At 44.9% G+C, this 21738-nt stretch overlaps 1 protein-coding gene across 1 annotated transcript in view; it reads left to right on the top strand.

Moving 5' to 3' along the window:
• Galnt14 (polypeptide N-acetylgalactosaminyltransferase 14) overlaps positions 1-21738 on the top strand; it is a 196976-nt gene that overhangs the window by 166827 nt on the left and 8411 nt on the right. Inside the window, exons 7-11 of the mRNA XM_048353185.1 lie at positions 3353-3440; positions 4118-4202; positions 5643-5746; positions 18467-18593; positions 19101-19193. Of these exons, the coding sequence (XP_048209142.1) occupies positions 3353-3440; positions 4118-4202; positions 5643-5746; positions 18467-18593; positions 19101-19193 (497 nt within the window). The remainder of the gene's footprint in view (positions 1-3352; positions 3441-4117; positions 4203-5642; positions 5747-18466; positions 18594-19100; positions 19194-21738) is intronic.

Here is a 21738-nt window from a genome sequence, read left to right on the forward strand (position 1 = left end):
AGTCCCTCCCTCCATCTGTGAGCCTCCAGCAGGAGAGGCCACTGTGCACAGCTGTAATATCCTTGCCTACCTTCCGCCAGCTATGACACAATGTCCTCAGAGGGACTTCATTGTCACCATCTCTTAGCCAGTGCCATTGAACACCTGCTGCCCACTAGGCTGTGTGTGAGGCATGGCTGAGGGACACAATAGTGGAGCTGACACTAATGCCCCCCCCCCCCCCCGTCACAAAGCCAGGGCATGTCCTGGCTTTGGTGGCTCATTTATAACAGCTCCTGTAGCTTCTTTGCAAGGTCATGGCTCCACATAGTCCTCTTCCCTGCCCAGTCTCCATGACTCTGAGCCAAGCAGATGGTAAGAGCTGAGCTGTGACAGGAGTCTGAGGAGAGGAGCTGGAGAGAGGGTACTCCATGTTTGTCATAGCCTTGGGGCAGCGCCCGTGGTGGTTGCTGTGTAGCCTACGGCTGGAGTGAGCAGTCAGCCCTTTAGTTTACATTTTGGTGTTCAGATATGATGGAGAGATTCTTTTTAAAATGAAAACAAAACTAGTTTTAGAATCCATAAGACCATTCTGGAGCCCAATAATTTGCTAGAAAGACCCCCCAAAAATCATCCAAGTGGATACCGTCATGGCCATGTTGATTACAATACAAGGATAGAGGTTAAAATTTGAGGCAGGAAGAAGTGCCCAGGGAAGGTTCCAGGCACAAGCTCTCAGTTATCATCTCCGGGGGGGGGGGGGGGAGGGGGGAGGGGGGATTACAGACAATACTTGCTTCACCCAGACAAACCATGGGGCAGCACCTGGGGCATTGGAGCCTTGGGGGGGTGGGGGTTCTGCAAAACAGGAAAGCTCATCCACATCCTATTAGCCAAGGCTTTTGTGTGGGGTCAGCCACATAAACACTAATGACCTCCCTTATGGGTCTCCAGGTCCTAGCAGAGGTCATATTGGTACCTGCATGGGCCAAAGTCCTGCTATAATCATGCTAGAATAGATTCAGCCATGGCCCATGGCTCCCAAGTAAGCAAGGACTCTCTGCTAGACCACACATTTCCAGGCACTAGAGGCAGCCCCTAGTATCAGGGTATGGGCCAGACATGTCTTTACTTCACAAAGATCACAGAAGGAATTAGTATAGTGGCAGAGCACCCCAGACTCAGCAGCAAGCAAAGACAAAATGAGGACTTGGTCAGTCTTATGCTGAACCACTAAGGACATTTTAGAAATCAAATGACGAGTGCATCTTTGAGATGTGTGTGTGTGTGTATGTGTGTTTGTGCATTTGCCCGTGTGCATTTGCACGTGTGCACGTGTGTACACGTGTGTGTGCATGTGCAGTGTATATCCACAAATAGACATACAATGACAGTGGCCCAAGGTAGGCCCCAGAGGGACGGTGGCAGCTGGGCAGGTGCAGCGCTGATGGTGAATGAAGCATCTGTGACATCCCAGTGGTGGAAGCAATGCATTGGCAATGAGCATTGCTTTCCACCTGGGCCAATTGGTTTTCAGAGGCACCTTGTTACTGTCAGAGTGAGTTGAATGTGGGAGGCTGAGGGCCAAATTAAGTCTGTGAACTCAGAATCAGGCACTCAGTGGGTCTGGAGCTTAAAATAAGAAGACAACCTTATTTGGAGAAAAGATTGAACCAGGAAATTAAATAGTTTCAAGGAAAAGCAGAAGTTTCTGCCTGAGTTGACCCAAGGATGGAGGGTAACAGAAGACTGAAAAGTGACCCTGCCATTTCCCTGTGTCCTGTTTCCTCCACTATGCTGCTGAGTTCCCAGCGAGCTACCTAGGAGTCTCTGTGCTCACAACCTATCTGCATTATCTGTGGTCCTGGTTTCCTGCCACAAAAACCACTTGTGAGGGTACTCACTCAGGATTGGGAAACTTGGAAAAAAAATGTGTACAGTGTCCCCCTGTCCCCTAGCCAAGAACTGAGGACTTTAGCTTGTACCGTTTGAAAATACTCCCTGGATGATTTTCATGGCCATAGACAGAGTGGCCTCTGGGGAAGTAGAAAGTGCTGAGGCTGGAATGCAGGATGAGAGGCTGTTTATTTCAATCGACAGAATAATTGTACATATTCATGGGATACTCTCTGACATTTCGATACATGTATATGATGAGTAATGATCAAATCAGAGTAATTAGCATTTCTGTCACCTCAAACATTTATCATTTCTTTGTGTTGGGAACATTCACAAGTCTTTCTTCTAGCTATTTTGAAATATGTGATAAGTGACCATGGGCTGTATTGTCTTTATTGTGCTATAGAATATTAGTATTTACGCCCCCCTTCTATCTTGGTAACTGTTATCCCCCTCCCTCTCCTCCCTCCCTGCTACACATCCTAGCCTCTGTTGACCTCTTTTCTGCTTAGATAAATGCCACATGTTCTCACTCCCATGAGGAAGCAGGTTTCCATGGCCATGGTTGCCATGCTAAGGAATTTATACCTTATCTTAGAAGTGATCAAAGTTTTTGGCAGCTGAGTGACGCAATCAGATTTGCAACTCTAAAAGTCCACTTTGGCAGCCTTATGTAGAATGGGAGGAAGAGAAGAGGATGAGTGGGATGGGGTGGGGTTTAGGGGCCCATTGCCATTGTCCTGGCATGAGGGGATGAAGGAGAAGCAGGGTGAATTGATAGAGCCCTTTTAGAGCCAGAACCAGCAGACTCTGAGCAGTTTAATGGACAGGTCAAAGCCTCTTAATTCAGTTCTGGGGAGGGGAACAGATGATGATATATCAAGGTTAGTAGGGAATTTAGGGAAAGGACATGGGTTTTGGGAGACGATGAAGCCATTGTTGGAAGGCTGAGTGAATGCACATGGGGGTGTCTTATTGAGCTGGAAAGTAGGAGGAACATTGGAGCTGGAATTATAGATATGTGTCCTCAGGGTACAGGAATCAGTTGATTCAGGATTCATGGGCCAAGAAGCAAGTATTTGGAAACTGAGAAATTCCTACTGTGGGTTCCAGGCTTTGCTTTTAAGAACTTCAGTCTGGAATCGCCTTGGCAGCTGATTATACTCCCCATCAAATAGTGAGGGGCTTCCAGTGTCCCTTCTTCTTTCTCCATGTGTAGTATTCCCTACCTAGTTTCTGCAATGCTTCCATTGTTCTCACATGGGCTCGGTGGTCAGCGGTTGAGAGCAGGCTTTTGGCACATTAAGCCTTAAAACCAGAAAGGTCAGAGTCCTCCATTTCAGTAGATAACGAAATTGATACCCAGAAACTAACATGTTTTTCTTTACAACCCTACCAGCCTTAGGCCCTGTCACACTCCCTGACTCCCAGACAGGTTTCCCACAAAAGGACTACAAAGTCTTCTGTTTTTCAGGACTACACTAAGGTGGTGTGCCCTGTGATTGATATCATTAACCTGGACACCTTCAACTACATCGAGTCTGCCTCGGAGCTCAGAGGGGGTGAGTGAGGGCTTCCTTCTCCTCATCCTTGCCTCAAATGGGGAGAGTAGGGAATATTCTCTTAAAGTTGAGTCCAGGACTTCCAGCCCTACATCTCCTTACAGAACTCAGTCCATCTTGTATGTAAGGGTACATACAAGAACACAAAAGGATGGGTCAGAGGAATGACAGGATATCCCAGACCCTGAGCTCTGTTTTAAGACAAGGCTCACCCCAGGGCCTAAGAGTGTGGCAAAATAAAGAGTTCCACCAGATGCATGAAGTCTGATATGTTCTGCCAAGTTGGCATTGACATGCTCTCTCTTAGAGGCTCTCCTCAGGTTTGTGCCTAAGGTCCAACACCACTCTCAACTGAAAATCAACTTCTAGATGATTTGAATTGTCTGCAAGCTTATAGGAAATCTCTTGACACTCAGCATCTGATGGACATGCACTGTAACTGTCCATCTTGGGCCCTATACCTGAGCTCTTTTCCTCTATCTTGTTCCCTAACTCTACCCAAGTAAGCTGTAGAAGTATCTCTGCTGCTGATTAGGCCAGGGGAATATGAACTTCTCAATCAGCGGCTTCCCTGGGAACCAAAGTGTGTCCATGAGCTTTTAGAGAAGGCACAGAGTAAAACAGATTCTACAGAAACCTTGAGAAGCCAAATCAACCACACTGATGCTATGTTTTAGGGTTTGACTGGAGTCTTCACTTCCGATGGGAACAGCTCTCCCCAGAGCAGAAGGCTCGACGCCTAGACCCCACTGAGCCCATCAGGTGAGTAGGAAGAATGGATTAGAGTAGAGAAGTAGACTCTATACCACTGGTCACTCCTGTTATTCTGTGGTATAGGGAAGGTTCACAATAAATACTTAATGATTGGCAGACAATAAGAGAATCCTGTGCTAGGCTATCTCTACTTCTTAGGTTGCTATATCTTTTAGGTGATTCCTATACCCATAGGGACCCATGGGGATATCTATGGGGATAGAGGGATAGAGACCTATCCTATGAGGACCACTCCTATGGGGAGGGGTATCAAGCATTGTCTACCTTCCCAGGGGCCATGATAGTCATATAATTCCTTCTAACAATGAAGAGCTTGAGATGGTTTTGTTTGGGTCCCTAGTAAGGGAAAAGGTGGCCCCTATAGCCAAGATCCCTCAGATCTTGGATGTCAGGATTAAGCCATGGTCACTGCTATTTTTAACCAGCACACCTGTACCCTATGTAAAAACATGGCAGTATGAAATCTGGGCTGCTTGTGCTATGCTGTGGTGGTACTCCACATACTTTCTTCACTTTCTTCAGGCCTCATTATGATACACAGTTCTTGCTAGCAAGCTGTCCATCTGGACTTCAGAGTCCATCAGAGGGTTTGGCCTATAACAGAGTTGAATCTGTGGTCTTACCATCAAGACTAGATGGTCTTGAGGTCTCGCTTGGGATTGATGGCAAACTCCAAGCTAATATAAGTGCCTCAGGTGGCAGGTGGATAACACGAACTTAAAGAACTAAAGAGGAGGCCACTGGAGTGTGATTTCTCTATCTAGAGAAATCTGGTGTCTGGGGACACCAGACCAGTCAAAGTCATCATTGTCACTTCAAATGACATTGGTCATTGGGTTGACTTGTCTTAAGCATTCTTTTTATACAAATTTTGGTCATATTGGATTAGGGCCCATCTCAATGACCCCACTTTAACTTAGTTGCCTTGATAAAGATCCTGTCTCCAAATAAGTCCTTATTCTGAGGTACCTAGAATTACAACTCGAACATACCTCTTTTTTTTTTCCTTTGTGGAGGAGATATAATTCAACACTTAATAGAGGGATAAAGAAAAATAACATGGGTGGGGAGCCTGGCTCAGGAGATGGATGTGCTGATGACAAATGCTATCTAAGCCCTTCTCTGCCTAGTCAGTGGCCCACTGCACCTTCTTCTTATACTATCAATACCCAGAGAACCCCACTGGGCAGGGCCTAAGGAGGTCAGTAAGCATTCATGGGAACAGTACCATTGTCTATCTTCAAGGTCAGGAGATTTACAAGTGGAGGATCATACTCTGGATCAATCTTTGTTTTAAGTTAATGGAAAGTACATTGGCCTTCCTGAAGAAGATCAGAGAAACTGGTCTGAGTTTTCGACACCCAGGATAGAAGCGTTTGAGAACATCTCTTTCTATAACTCATCTCCTATTTCCTTCCAAACACACAGGACTCCAATCATAGCTGGTGGACTCTTCGTGATAGACAAAGCCTGGTTTGATTACTTGGGGAAGTATGACACAGACATGGACATCTGGGGTGGGGAGAATTTCGGTAAGTACCCATCTTGTACATTCAGAACTATACTATATATACCATTCAGTATACCTGGGGGCTGGGGAGGCTATCTCTGTAACTTCAGGCCCAACACCAAGCTGAATGGTCACACATATTGGGCAAGAGGACCTGGGAGATTTGAGTGAGTCATTCCTTTGGGGGAAGGCTGGACAGGGCATCAGAGCAATGGTTGTAGGAAGGAGGTCATAATGAGAGAATTTCTCCGTGAGGCAGTTTGGATGCTGAGGACCAGGGAAACACCCAGGTAGATTGTTGGGGAGAAAGTGAGATGCAAAATCTGATAGGACCAAAAGGGTCAGGTGCAAACTTGAATTGGGAGCAATGCACTTGGGCATTTGAAATTGGAAGACGTCTAAGAAGGAAGAGAATGAGGAATAGGAGTGACATTAACCTCCATTCACGTTCCTTGACTACTCTGAGGATAGCTCATGCACCGGGTACATGAGGAGAGTCTGGGTTTATCACTACAGAAATTGGTGGGTTATCTTGGCTACGTCTCTTAGTGAGAAAGGAAGGAGTAAGGTAGAGGGGCTGATTACACTGCACATATCTGGCCACAGTGATGCGTGGCTGGAGTTTGCAGGCAATCAACGGTAAGAAAGCCTTGTTCCATCCAGCTAGAAATACCCTCATTTCCCTTAACGATTCAAAGAGTGACTTCAGGATAAGTGTTCTACCTCTTGATATTGCTGTGAAAATCCAGTGAAGTAAGCATGTGGCATGATATGGACCAAGTGTGAGTCTATGATAATTTTGTCACTGAGTGTCTCCAGCCCTTAGTGTATGTAGTGCCTGCCATGTAAGAGGACCACAGAAACAGCTGGCCAAACAAATCAGAGTACAGTAAGAGAGAGAATCCCTAAAAGGAGCCTTCCTTTCCCAAAGCACTGGGACAGTGTTGGCATGGGCTCTGGGAGGAGGGTACAAGCCAAAAGAGTGATCCATGGGGTTGTCTTGGCATTTAGTAATAATGCCAGGCATTGTCCACTGCCATTGTCTCCTATCCCAGCCCCTAGAGTGGTTTATGGCTTTCTTCCCCAGTCACTAAGAATTATTTCCCGGAAATTTATGGCTTCTGGCCTGACCCACAGCATCTGTTCTCCCAAACTGGGCAGGGTAGAGACATCCATCAAAAAACTTGGTTTCCTGCCAGGCAGGGGCCAGGCTGGAAGCCCAGCAAATGAAGCAGAAAACCCCAACACCCACTCACCAAGTTGACCCTCCTGAGACCCAGACTGTGAAGGCCTTATGCATTATGATAAGGTTCGTTGTTGTGCTGGTGTGGGGCTCAAGGGCACGTTTGCCTGCACTAGCCTTGGAGACCATGGAGCCAGGTCGTATTCTCAAAAGGGCGGGGATTTCTCTAACTAGGAGGAACTGAGAGCGGACTGTATATCCTGACCTCAAGCACGTGCCTCCCTGCATTTTTGTGCCCGTATTGGGGCTTGAACTCACAGCTTGGACATTGTCCTTTAGCTCTTTTTTGCTCAAGGCTAACACTCTACAACTTGAGCCACAGCTTCACTTTGGGCTTTTTTAAATTTTTTTTTTTTTTTTTTTTTTTTTTTTTTTTTTTTTTGGCCAGTCCTGGGCTTTGGACTCAGGGCCTGAGCACTGTCCCTGGCTTGTTTTTGCTCAAAGCTAGCATTCTGCCACTTGAGCCACAGCGCCACTTCTGGCCATTTTCTGTATATGTGGTGCTGGGGAATTGAACCTAGGACCTCCTGTATATGAGGCAAGCACTCTTGCCACTAGGCCATATCCCCAGCCCTAAATTTTTTTTAATTTATTTATTTCTTTATTATCAAAGTGACATGCAGAGGGGTTACAGTTTCATATGTAAGGGAGTGAATATATTTCTTATCCAACTTGTTACTTCCTCCCTCATTTTCCCCCACCTTCTGCCCTTCCCATTTCCCTCCTCCCCCATGAATTGTACAGTTGGTTTACACCAAATAGTTTTATAAGTATTGCTGTTGCATTGGTTTGTATTTTTATCCTTTGTCTCTCAATTTTGATATTCCCCTTCCCTTCCCTAGTTCCAATACACATATATACAATATCCAGAGAACCAAAATCAGTTACAGTGACATCAGGGGTAAAACCATAGGAAAGAAAGACCAAAGAAAAAGGCATAATTTCACATGATATGTTGAAAATAACAACAGCAATGATAAACCACTTGTTTTTATAACTTGGAGTTCATTTTGTTTAGCATCATCTTATGTGTTCATATATACATAGCTATTGAGCTATTGTGATCTTCTGCTAGGATTATCCTAGATGTGTGCTAATTATTCCCAATGAGAGAAACCATAGAGTCTATGTTTCTTTGGTTCTGGATCACTTCACTTAACATGATTTTTTCCAAATCCTTCCATTTCCTTATGAGTGGGTCAATGCCATTCTTTCTGATAGAGGCATAGAATTCCACTGTGCATATATGTCCCACCATCAAGAGATCCACTCATATACTGAAGGGCATCTGGGCTGGTTTCATATTTTATCCCAACATCATTCTTTAATGAAATAGAGGAAGCAATCCAAAAATTCTTATGGAACAAACAACAACAACAACAAAAATCCTGAATAGTAAAAACAATCCTAAGCAGGAAGAACAGTGCTAGAAGACTGCCAATACCAAACTTCAAGCTGTATTACAAAGCTATAGTAATAAAAACAGCCTGGTATTAACACAAGAACAATCCTGAGGACCAATGGAATAAAACTGAAAACTCAGAAATGAACCCACAGACTATGGCTACTTTTTGATAAAGGAGCTAAAAATATAGGATGGAAGAAATACAGACTCTCCAACAAATGGTGCTGACAAAACTGGTTCAACACCTGTAGCAAACTAAAACTAGATCCTTATATATCACCCTGCACCAGAATCAATTCCAAATGGATCAAAGACCTGGAGGTAAAATCAGATACCCTGAAAACAATGCAGGAAGGAATAGGAGAAACACTCGGGCTCCTTGGCATAGGACGAAACTTTCTTATTAAAGACCCAGAACACAACAAATCCAAGATTGGACAAATGGAATTGTATCCAACTGCAGATCTTTTGCATGGCAAAGGACATAGCTTGCAAGACAAATAGAAAGCCCACAGATTGGGAGAAGATCTTTACTGGCCATACAACAGACAAAGGCCTTATATCTAAAATATATGTAGAACTTGGGCTTTTTCTTTTTATAATTAATTGGACTTAAGAGTCTCAGAGACTTCTCTGCCTGGGCTGACTTGAAACAAGGATCCTCAGATCTCAGTCTCCTGAGTAGCTAGGATTATAAGCATGAGCCACTGGAGCCTAGCATCAAGTCCTCTTTACTGAGTTCTGGCCTTTCCTCCCATCAGCAAATGAATGTTCCCTGTAGTCATTCTGATAGACAGCAGTCATCCTGTCTCTGTCCCAGTGCTCCTCATAATGATGCAATCCCTCTTTCACAGTTCACCACATTCTGAGTTGAGAGGGTTTTGTGAGTGTGTGTGTGTGTGTGTGTGTGTGTGTGTGTGTGTGATTGTTAGAACATTCTTCTGAGTTGCAGCCCTTCTCCCTGCAGCTTGCCTGCTGGGTATTGTTCTGCCCTCCTGAACTACACAAGGTGAGGACGATCCTGTTTCCACATGGCAGTCACATTTGCATGCAGGCAGCATGTCATTCCCAGCGATGGCACATTTTGCTCCAGCTTCCCAGCACCTTTCCTTTATAGCAATGTTAACACACATCTGCTCAAATCAAGAAGCAATCTCATCTAGCTGCTTTCTGAGTCGCTTGGCATTAACAAGGGATGATGTGAATAGAAAAGTTGAGAAAGGGTCCCCAGGAGGTATAGAGAAGAAATTTTATAATCCACCACAAAAAAAAATTTAAACTACACACAAAAAAGCACACAGCAGACAACGATCACAGGAAACACTTTGTTTCCTTGTACCCCAACATTCCACTATGTGATAGCCAGCTAGCAGCACTTTGAAAGCCAGGGTGGATTTCTGGATTTCTTTTTTCTTTTTAGCATTTTAGATGTCAGCAGAATGCAGTGCTTTTCCGAGGGTGGATGCATCATGTGGATAGGGTAGCATCTGCAGGAGCCTCTGAGTAATGAAGGTGGGAATTTACAAGTGGATCTGTGTGATGATGGAGAGTGGGATGGAATCTGGGTGCAACGCTTCCATTGGTGCCAGGGCTGAAGGAAGCTACCCATTAGAGCAAAGGGATCTTGGCTCAGGGTTGTTGCAGGAGATGCTTCCCTGTCTTCCCAACTAACAAGTCTTTAAAGGTCCTCTTCCCTCAGTATCTCTCACAGTATCCTCTTCTCTTTATCCTTGTCAATCTTCTAAGTATCCTCCACCTGTTCTTTTCCCATCATGCCTGTCCTCCCACTCCTGCCAGTATTCTTCTTACACTGCAAGCCTGTCAAGCCAGTTCCACAGTGGCTCCCACCTGTCCTAAGGACACACTTCTCCTTGACTTCATCTCCTACCCATTCCACCCTCTAGCTTTCAGTCCTCCAGCTGACAGAACTGCCAGCACTTTGCAGTGACCAGACCTTCCTACTCCACCAAAGACTGATTCTCCTGCAAAGGGTGGCTTCCCTGGAACTGTGACACCTTCCCTACCCTCCCTTTTTCTCTCATCTTCTCCCTCCTTCCCTCTGTGCCTTCAGCGGCAGATTCTCTTTGCCTGTAATTGTGCTGTGCGCTCTTATATATTTATCTGTTTAATTATCTGTATCTAACACCCTTCCTCGTCTCTTGCTTAGCCTGGAACTCCTTAAAAGCAAGAACATTCACACAACTTCTCACTTATGCAGCCAAGAACAATTGGGTAGTCTAGAAGCTGCTCACTACAGTGTATTTAAAAAGCAAGTGATTGAATGGGCAAGAAATTCAATATGTGAAAAAGTAATCCAGTTGTCCCTCCACATCTTGGAGTATTGATTTCAGGACAGTGCCTTGTATAAATTGGCATAATATTTATAGATAACCTATGCACAAACTCTTATATGCCAAGTCATCTGTCAATTATAATTATAATTAATATAATGTGAATGTTACATAAAAGCAGAGGTTATACTATATGATTTAGGTGAAATGACAAGGAAATATGTGTTCAAAGCCTATATATATATATGTATGTATATATATGTATATGTATATATATATGTATATATATGTTCAAGTTGGGCATTTTCCCCCAGTATTTTTGTATATAACATAAGCCATGGTTGGTTGAATGCATGGATGAGAAACCCATGTATATGGACAATGGAGACAGCATTTAAAAAGGTCTTATTATATTACAAGGTATCTTGCTTAAGGTCATGCTTAAGAGTTCTATTTGATCATAAAAGCTCTAGATGTGTTTATATATGTAAGTTGACTATTTCACGGCACAGAAGCACATGAGAATATTAGCCAAGGCAACCATGACTGTGTTCAGTCACGAGCCACCCTTACTCTACACCATCTTGTTTTCACTTGTTGGTTAGAAGCATTGCAGGCCATGTCTTCGCCACCATATTGGTACCTATACTCACTCAAGCCCCCGACCCATCATTCCATCTTAGGGCTAAAACTCAGGTCCTGGGTGCTATCCCTGAGCTTCTTTTGTTCAAGGCTAGCACTTTATCAATTCAGCTACAGTTCCACTTGAGCTTTGTTTTTTATTAGTAGTTTAGTGGAGACAAGAGTCTCACCCAAGTTGGCTTCAAACCACAATTCTCAGATCTCAGCCTCCTCAGTTGCTGTGATTACAGGCATGAGAGACTGGAGGCAAGCTTCACCAGGTGTTTCTAAGATGAGCTGCATAGTTTTGGTAATTATATCTACAGTTTTGGATATGATCAGGCTTTAGGGAAATGTGACTTTTAGACTTTTTTTTAGAGTTAATTTGCATTAAGGATGCTTAAACTCCAATTTACATACCATGAGATGAATATAATGTGTCTCCTTACTCTGAGGCTAAACTTTACTTTTAGCTTTTAGTCTTCAGAGATATGAGGACTCCATTGCCCAATAAGAAGTGTGTGTGTGTGTGTGTGTGTGTGTGTGTGTGTGTGTGTGTGGTAGAGAGTGGTGGAGGTAGATAGGACCACATTTCTAACAAAAGAGTGCTTGGCACACATATAAGAGAGAATATGGGATTTCTGAATTTAGAATGAGGATTTCCAAAGCACAGCAGGCACAAAAGACAAGGCTGTAAAGAGAGACGAGGTATAGCCCAAAAAGGATTCTTCACCACCCACCATCCCCAGAATGTAGGCTGGGATGCCAGGCTATTCCAGACTAGGGGATGTGTGTATTATAGGAAGAGCACAGGCTGTGCAATCATCCAGGAGTAACTTTGAATCCCATGGTCATCACCAAGTACCCTTGGAAAACTTATTTCACCTCACTCTTAAAACTCTCAAAATGGTCCAACTCTATCACATAGAGATAATTATCCCTGTGGTAGGGAAAGCAACCCCACAAACACATGCACACCCTATTCCCTGCATCCTAGCAAATGATCCATCATATGACAGAAAGGACTTAGTAGAAGTGATGTGATCACTAAGCAATGCCGTGAAAGTAGGAGAAGATGCAGGTGGGTCCAGTCTTAGCACAGGAGCCCTTAGAAGTAGAGAACAGATATGAAAACAAGAGGTTTCTTCTTTGTCATTGTTTCTATTTTCTTTCATTTGTTTGCTTATCTGTCTTTGGGAGGATAAGGGGAGGGGCACAGAAATAGAGGGACAAAGGGTGAACAAATGCAGCCACTAGACACCATGTTGAAAACAACTGTACATACAACTTGTGGGTGAGGACTGGAGAGAAAAACTGGGAGAGAGGGAGGGAAGGGGGTGATATTATTGTCCAAAAATAAATGTACTCTTTACCTGACTTATGTAACTATAACCCCTATATATATCACCTTTATGATAACAATAAAAATATAAATTAAGAAAAAAGAAGTCCAGGACATTTCATGCTAGAAGCAACAGAGAAGTATCACAGTCAGAGCGATTTGAAGCTCCAGAGGGACTTGAGCAGCCATTGCTAATTTGAAGATAGAGAAACAACCAGAGGTAACTGAGTGGGGTCCTAGGCCAAAGACCAGCAAGAAAAGGGATTGTTGGTCCTATAGCCTCAAGGAGCAGAGCCCTACAAATAACCTGAATGAGCTTGGAGCTGAGTCTTCTTCAGAGCCTCCAGAAAGGAGGAAAATCCTGCTGATGCCTTGATTTGGGCTTTTGTGAGACCCTGAGCAGAGAAGCCAACTACCATGTCCAGTGAAATGTCCCCTTTCCTGTGGGTGGAGAGTAGGCTAAACCAGTCTACTGCTCCTTCCATTGTTTGAGCTATTCTGCTAAAGCCCAGTGCCCAGATGTGATATCATGAGGCCACCCTTTCTCCTGCATTTTCCCAGGTATAATGAAGTTCCTTCAGAGAAGGTACTGGCTGTGCGTTTTCTATTAGGAATATGGAAAGATATGGGGTTCTATCTTGGTATTTGTAGTCGTGTGGCCATTGGTAATCATGATGTATCTGTGGTTAATGCTTGTCCAGAAGCTGGGACCTGGGTGGGCCTTGGCTGTCCCAGATATAGGATAAATGCAGTTCTTCTCCAAGTTTCAAGACCAGTCTTTTGTGGGCCAGCAATATAAGATTATGTATGATCAAGTTCATGCATTCGTTAAAGAATAATAAACAGAATCCCAGCCTGTGTTGTGCTGCTATATCAGAATGGTGTGGGCTGGATGATATACAAAGAACGGAGACATTTCTTTAGAAGAGCTTTCTATTATTTTCAAGTCGGGAGGATCACCTTTGGTGATAGTCATCTTGTTGCATTATTCCATGGCAAAAGGTGGAAGGAATCAAGAGAATGTGTTGCAGGTTGGATCATGGGAAGTGGTGAAAACTTGTTCTTCTGTTAGTAATCCACTCCTCTGATAACTAACCCCATCCTGAGGTAGCAGGATTAGTCCATTTATAGGAGCAGAGACTTCAGGTTTCTTAGAAGATCCTACTTTCTGAGCCAGGTATGTGTGGTAGAGATCAGGATGATTATGATTCAAGGCAAGCTGGGAAAAAGTTAATGAGATACCATCTCAACAAATAAACTGGGAATAGGTAATGGCATGTGCCTATTTTCCCAGTTACTCTGGAAGCATAGGTAGGAGAATCAAGGTTCATGACTAGCCACTGGCATAAATAATAGAGCAAATAGGGCTAGAAGTGGTTCAAGTGGTAGAACACTTGCCTAGCAAGCACAAGACACTGAGTTCAAGTCCTAGTATTACCAAAAAGTGCCCCACATAAACCTCAGGTCTCATCACTTCTGCTCTGAGGATTAAGATTCTAACAACCTTTTGGAGACATTCCACTCATGTCACAGACCTTGCTTCCTGTCCCAGTAAGCCTTGGGAACTTATAAATTACTGGAAGGTAAAATCCCTATTACACAAATGTATCTGTGAACTTATGAATAACAGTGGCCAAATGAGTCTGTGTCATGCCTGCCACTGTCCCCTCTTTTCCCTTTGTCCTCAATAGGTAGAAACTGGGACAGAGGCAGAATGGGTAATGCCATACTGCCTACACATATACATATGTGTAGATAATATAAAGCTTGATGTACAACAGGTCCCATTGTGTGATGTGCTTCCCATGTGTAATGATCCCCTTTGCCTTTGTTAAAAACCAAGTTACTATATGAAGTTAGATCTGTGAGAATCACTGACAGCAGGGCTGTGCAAATACCCATGAACCGCTATAATGGGGGAGAGCAAACCCCCCCTCCCCTGCCCTCTACACATGAGTTTGTCAGGTGAGTGTTGGTTCTGATGAAGGGTTAAGGGCCTGGGAAGGCTGGAGAAAATAGTGGATGGGTTGATGAGATGGAAGGAAAAAGACTGGAATGGAGGGCAGAAGGGCAATTTGCTCTCAAATATTAATCTGAAGTTCAAAGATAGCGAGACCGTAACAGTGCCCTAGTGAGAATGGAGAATTACACATGTCCCTGCCTGGAATGCAAAGTCGATCTGGGCCTGCATGGCATTCATTCATCCCCAGAGGGAGGTGATGTGGGTGCTGAGTCGGTGAGGACTCTTCCGTGAAGAGGCTATGGGAGCTCAACCCTCCAGAACAAGGCTCTTAAAGGTACCACTGCTTCCAGCCATCGAAATTCTGGCCAAGTCCCTTGTTGAGACTTTAGGATCAAAAGACTGTTCTAGAAGATTTCAGCAGAACAGCCAACCAGAAGGCCAAGCTCCCTAGCCTGAGTGGACACACACCCTTATCCTGAATCCCATGGTATAGAACATAGCAGGATTATCATATATATCCAAGGTTTTAAATGTTCTACCGTGCCATGCCTTCCAGTCATTGCACTAACTTGAAACCCCCAAGCTTAGACTGTGTCTTGACTGGAAGGGACCCAGGAAAGCCCACGTGCCTCCTGAAACTTCAGTTATAATGACCTGGACTCATGAGTAGAGCAACGAGATTCAGCCCAGGCTGTGGACTCCTCTGGATGGAGAGGAACAAAGAGAACTAAGATGAGCATTTTGTATGACCAAATGAGTGAGTTGATAAGTAGACATGTGGCAGCTAGTTAGGTGTTTGTTACTTGTGTTCCTTTTTTTTTTTTAAGTGCCTTGAAATTAGTGTTATATCTATGGCTGCATTGGCCAGTGACAGTATTCATTATTGAGGCAGGATTATGGCAGAACTTTGGATTTTGGACTTGAGGATATGTGTATCAGTTCCCAACTACTTGCTATCAGTTGCTCTAACAGAGCATCTTGCTTATACATTGGGAACAAAACAAAAGCATCAAGAACCACTAAGTAAGGTTGGTAGAGGATGAATAACCAAGCCTGACTAATGTTTGAGGAATTATGATAGTCTGCATTTTCACACTAACAAGCACAGGAAAACAAGGAAGAAGAATGGGCTTTAACTAGGAAATAAGGCAGGGCTGCAGGAGGAAACCAAGCATCAAAGAGGTGCTGGATGGGTCAGTGGCAGGGTCGTGAAGCATCAGCCAGCCCTGGAAGGGGCATTGCATCCTGGAGTAGAGCTGAGGCTGGTGGGATGGAGGTGAGTTCTCTGCATCATTCCATGAACACTGAGTCACATTGGGAAGCTGTGTCCAGAGGACACTCAGAGACAGAGTTTGGGATGAAGAAGAAAAGGTGGAAAAGGACCAGAGCCAGGTGATGATGCAGTCCAAGGTGGGGAAAGGTGCATTACTGTGGCCTAGGAGACGGCCACTGGACTCAGAGGGAATCAAAAAGGCTGCCCAGAGGGAGCACAGCAAGAGAAATAGTTTATGGGTTGGGGAGAATAGAGGTAGGGTTGGATATATTTGCTTTGCAAATAAGGCAGGGGGGACATATGTCTCATTTGAATACATGGAGAGGAACACATCTGAATACATAGACTTTAGGGTAGCAGAAACACGTGCATATCTTTAGAGAAAAGCTGGCATACAACATGTAGGTCATATCTAGTAAGCAAGGCCATCATCTGTCGTGTTGGAAGATTAAGAAGGGTTTTGTTTGGAGGAAGTGAAGAAAACCCTACTTGGAGTCTCTGCAGAGGAATGGGTGGGTGTTTACAGGAGTGAAGAAGACTTCCTGAGGCACACATGGACTGATGGGATTTTCCACCAAGACCTCATGTCCTTGATTGTGATGTGGGTATCCAACAATGGCTCATGAAACACCAAGCCTCAGAACCTACACCATAGACAGTGCCAACAGCCACATGCTAACTGCTCTATGTTGGGGACTGTTACTGGGGATAGTCAAAATTGTAGGTAAGTCCCCAAGTTCAGGTATATCCTTTGTACTGCAAAAGACAGAAAGGAGAAGGAAGCTGGCTGTAAGTGGTCTAAGAAGTTAGAAGTACACACAGGTGGGCGATGCACATCAGTATTTGAGTTTGCAGGAGACTGACTTCAGAAGGGGATCCCAGTTGACGTGCTGCTGAGCGTCTGATTGCACTTCAAGTACACACAGTCATTCTCAAAATTCTATTTCATTTGATGCAAACGCCAGTCCTACAGAGTATTTTTATGATCTTTGTTTGACATACAAGGAAATTGAGCCTCAGCAATCTAAGGCAGGTTGCCCAGGGATGCAGCTAGTAGGTTATTGTAGATTCGGGTATGCAAAGCCAAGTTCTCCATGATTCTTCTACTGGAGGCAAGCTGCACTCTGTGTAGGAAAGCACCTGGGCTGCTGGCAGAGACAGGGACAGAGAAGGTGATGAAGTAGGCTGGTGCTGCCTTAACTGCAGCTCAGTGATCTCAACAGGAAGACATGGAGGAAGCAGAAGGGGATTAGTGAGAGCAAGTAAGGGAGGAGCAGGAGGAAGAATTCAAGCTTAGCTACCTGCTTGGAGAGCTAGAAAGATCAGGAAGTGAAAGGGAAGCAGACGAGAAAGGCCCCAAGGTGAAACTCAGGCTGCGGGAGGGTGCTGGGCAGTCAGTCATGCAGTGGAAGGCCCTGGAGTACCTGCATCTTTGAGTCTTGTCCCAGGACACCTGGCCTGCTTCTCCATGCCCCCCACAGGCAGTCGCCTATAGGCATGAATATTATTCCCATCTAGCCTGTGTCCTTTACACTTGAGCATCACTGCAGAAGCCTGGACCAGGGAGGAATTCCCACAGATTGGGAGCTGCCTTTTCTAGAGTGACATAAAGTATAGAGGGTGGCTGACTCTGCATGCATTTAGCAAGGGAGGGGTTATTAATAGAGAATTTTGAAGCAATAATATCTAACAATCATCTGCTTTCTTAAAAAATGTCATTATGCATGGCAGTTCTAAGCAATGGCAATGATAAACTGTTTCCCTTTATGGATCCTCCCTGCCCTCCAACCTGCCCTAGAATGCTACAGCTTCTTCGGGGTTAAACCTGGGGTAAAAGCCCTGCCTAGAGCCTTCCCTGAGAAGTCCCAGAGCCCACCCCCCACTCTGGGGTCCCCACAGCAGCAGAAAGAAATGGAAGTAGGGGAGGATGAAACTCCTACCACATTTTGTAGCTTCCGGCATTTTCTTCAGCTCTAGTTACTGTTCACCTCCCCCCCCCCCACCCACACACACACATGCACGCACCTCCCCACCCCCAACTCCTGGACTATGTTTCAATGGTCGGCTCTTATCCCAGTAGTAGCATTGGAAGCTAGGTGTGGAAGGCATTTTCCATACCTTGTCCAAGTGCCTTCTGCAGATCTAATCCTCTCTGTTACATCTTACCATGTAGTTTAGCTTGTGTTGATTCTTCTCATGATAGATTTCCAGTCCCTGGCTTGATTCGTGCTCCTGTATTCTCAAAAGGAATTCCTTTTCTTCCATCCTCTAATTGCTTGGGATCACAGGAAGTGAGTTTAATCCACCTTTTACACAGAATCCTTTTGCAGCTCCCAAAACAACTCCATTGCTGCCCTCATGGCTTCCTTTCTTCAGGCAAAATCATCCAGGCAGGGCCCCATTATTCTGGCTGCTCCATGTGTTGCAGAAGCCAGTGTGCTTCCCGTTGACTGTGTGTTAGCCCACACCCCTTGGGAAGTGTTAGAACTGCCATGCCAGGTCAGTGGAGTCTGTTCTTAGCCAGCCACAGAGGCCTAGGCCTGGTTCCTCAAAACCATCTTCATGGCATGAAGCAGTAATGCGAGGGGTGTGATTGTCTTGCAGAAATCTCCTTCCGTGTGTGGATGTGTGGGGGCAGCCTGGAGATTATTCCTTGCAGCCGCGTAGGCCATGTCTTCCGGAAGAAGCACCCCTACGTTTTCCCAGATGGAAATGCCAACACATACATAAAGTGAGTGTGTGTGGGCTCTGTGCCTGTGGCTAAATGTCATGGATACCATTCAATATCAGGGCTGGGGCTTCCCTAATGCTTCAGAGCAAATATCTGATGGAAAACAGAGTGATGAAGGGAAAAAATAGATGTAAGGACCCTGGAGGAAGATTCCAAGAACCAAGTTGGCCAGAGGCAAGTTGGTCACCATAGTCTGCTTTTTTTACTTCAAGTGGCCAGAAGCAAATGGATGTACCTGATCCTTTTCTCTCTATTTCTTTAAGAACCCCAGAAGTTACGTTTCTGGTATAATATTTCTGATCTTTTTGACATGAAACCTTGGGGAAAGCTTTGTTTTTATTACTAAAACACTGCCTTTGGAGATTGGGTAGGACTTGGTATTCTGGGAATAATAATTGCTTTATCGTGGTGATCCTACCTCATGATGCTGCCATCTTTGCACATGTACACAGTGTATTTCAATTGTCCTCCTGGACAGCCTGCTCCTGACATTTCTTTTCTCCCCAGGAACACCAAGCGGACAGCTGAAGTGTGGATGGATGAATACAAACAATATTACTATGCTGCCCGGCCTTTTGCCCTGGAGAGGCCATTTGGGAAGTAAGTGTGCCTATAGGTTGAGAAAGGCAGAGAGGCAACAAGGGCCCATGCACAAAGACCTATCATCCCAGCTAGTCTTTGGAGCCACAAAACTCTCCAGCCTGGAGAGTTTATCCCTTAAAACTCCACCCCATCCTGGGTGTGCAGGGCTTCTTGCAACTCTTTGCAGAGCTCTTCTGTCTATGGACCACCAAGAAGTTAAACTGGCCCTTGCATCTTCTCACTTCTTTTGTAGTATGATGGGTTATGGGACTGGTCCCTAAGCCAGAGTTCCTTCCGGTACTTGTTAGCCACTCGAGCCCAAGTTCCCCTCTATCCTCAGAGGAACGCTGTGTGTTCAGAGGATTCCTCCAGGAATACTCAAGCTTTGTGGGCAAAGAGAACAAGGAAAGGGATATTGACTTATTAAGAGCTGGATACCATTACACGAGATATCTTGTTACCTCTCCCAAACTCTGAGAAGTGGACTTAGTTTACTTTTTTGACAAAGAGAAGGTGATACTGGCCCTAGACCACACTGCTGTAAGAGGAGGAGGGGAGACTCAAACATACCTTGCATTTCCTAGCCCAGAGTTGATTCGAGAAAAATAGTGACTTCATTTATAATTTGTGCCCTTTCAGGGGAACCATGGCTTTTTGTCTTGCTAATGTCATCCACTAGTCACTGGGAGGAGGTTAACCAAGTGTATTTTTTCTTTTTCTTTTTTTCTTTTTTTGCCAGTTCTGGGGCCTGGACTCAGGGCCTGTCCCTGGTTTCTTTTTGCTCGAGGTTAGCACTCTACCACTTGAGCCACAGCACCACTTCTGGCCTTTTCTGTTTCTGTGGTGCTGAGGAATTGAACCCAGGGCTTCATGCATGCTAGGCAAGCACTAAGCACTAAGCACTAAGCCACCTTCCCAGCCCAGACCGAGTGTATTTTTACAGTCTGAAATTCTAAGAGCACATTTTCACACAGAAGCTTAAATCAGAACCAACCAAAATGACTTGTGCCTCTGACATCACAATGCCAGGCTGCCCTGTAGTTCTCGAATCCCACCCTTCCTGATGCATGGCTCCTTGTCCTCATCAAAACTTATGCCCCACCAGCCACGTTCCTCCAACCAACTTCCCTTCTTCACCCACAACCCTCTTCAGTTGCTACCCTTGCTTAAAGACAGATTTCAAAAGGTCTTGTCCTTAAATCTTCTGATTAGTACCCTCCTCTGTCTGCAAGGTTTTCTTCATCCCTGGATGAACCTGACTTTGGGTTTTCCTTCCCTGTTCACTTCTGCTCACCAGTACTAGGAAATAATAACCTAGTGGCTCAGTGAGGCTGTGATATGCCCGCTTGCCCTGCTGCCTTTCCTAGTAGCACATCCCTTCTATCTTCAGGAAATGTTCTTCATTTGCCCATCTCTGAGCCAGAGTCCAAGCCTACTCCTTCCTTTCTCTTGTGCAAATGACAACTGCTTTCCAGATGAAAAACATCCATTTCCCAAGACAAGCCAGCCCATTAGCTTGGCCGCATCCTTCTGGGTCTTTTCGGTCTCAGGGGACAGGTGTGCTTCCTGTGGTTGCTGGCCAGCTCTCCAGCAGCAATCTGGATGCACCATTCATACCTGAGCTCATTCATAAATCAACTTTGAACCATTTGCCGCTGTCTGGATTTATCTCCTGCCTCCTGGTGCAGGGCCTCTCAAAGTTTAATGTGCACACAGATCTCCAGGGGATCGAGTGAAGATATGGTCTGTGTTTCTAATAAGCTCCCTTGTGATACTGGCTTGAAGACCCACTTTGAAGAGCATGGCGGATGGTTCGCAAACTAGTCTGCACTGTAGAATTATCTAGAGAGTTTGGAAGACCTGAATCCTGGGCTCCCTTTTGCCCAGGAATGACTTATGTATTCCGGGGAGTGGTCTGGACTGGAGAATGGGTAAAGGGTGATTTTTTTTTCTCCATACCCTTTATATGCTTGTGTTCCCCTAGGGCCTGTCATAAGCCCTCATCTTAGTACACATTCTCCCTGGCACAAATCACCACATCTATGCTGCCTATGTATACACACACACACACACACACACAAACACACACACACACACACACACACACACACACACACCTTTCTCCTCACATCTCCTTTCTCTTCCTGCTCCTTCTCCCCCACATTCATAGATCTCTCTGTCTCTCTTTCTTCTTTCCTCCTCTTTCTCCTTTTTGTGATAGTATGGATTGAATCCAGGGCCTTCTGAATACTGGGCAAGTGTGTTCTATCACTTATGCCATATATCAGACATTTTGTTTGTGTTTTGTTCTGTGAAGCAGTCTTGCTGCTGTCTTCCTGTCTTGCTGCTGGCCTTGAACTCTCCATCCTCCTGCCTCCACCTTCTGAATAGCTGAGAACTAGTCTATACCATCACTTACAACTTCACAGCTCCTAAGACCTCTCTTCCTATCACTTACATTTAAGTATTATCTGGACACCTCTAACAGAGCGTCCACACACACCTCCAGCTCAACAAGTCCTAGACTAAAGTTATGACATTTGATCCTAAAACTGTCTGCTCC

Source organism: Perognathus longimembris, chromosome 8 (assembly GCF_023159225.1).
Source record: "Perognathus longimembris pacificus isolate PPM17 chromosome 8, ASM2315922v1, whole genome shotgun sequence".
Taxonomy (NCBI): domain Eukaryota; kingdom Metazoa; phylum Chordata; class Mammalia; order Rodentia; family Heteromyidae; genus Perognathus; species Perognathus longimembris.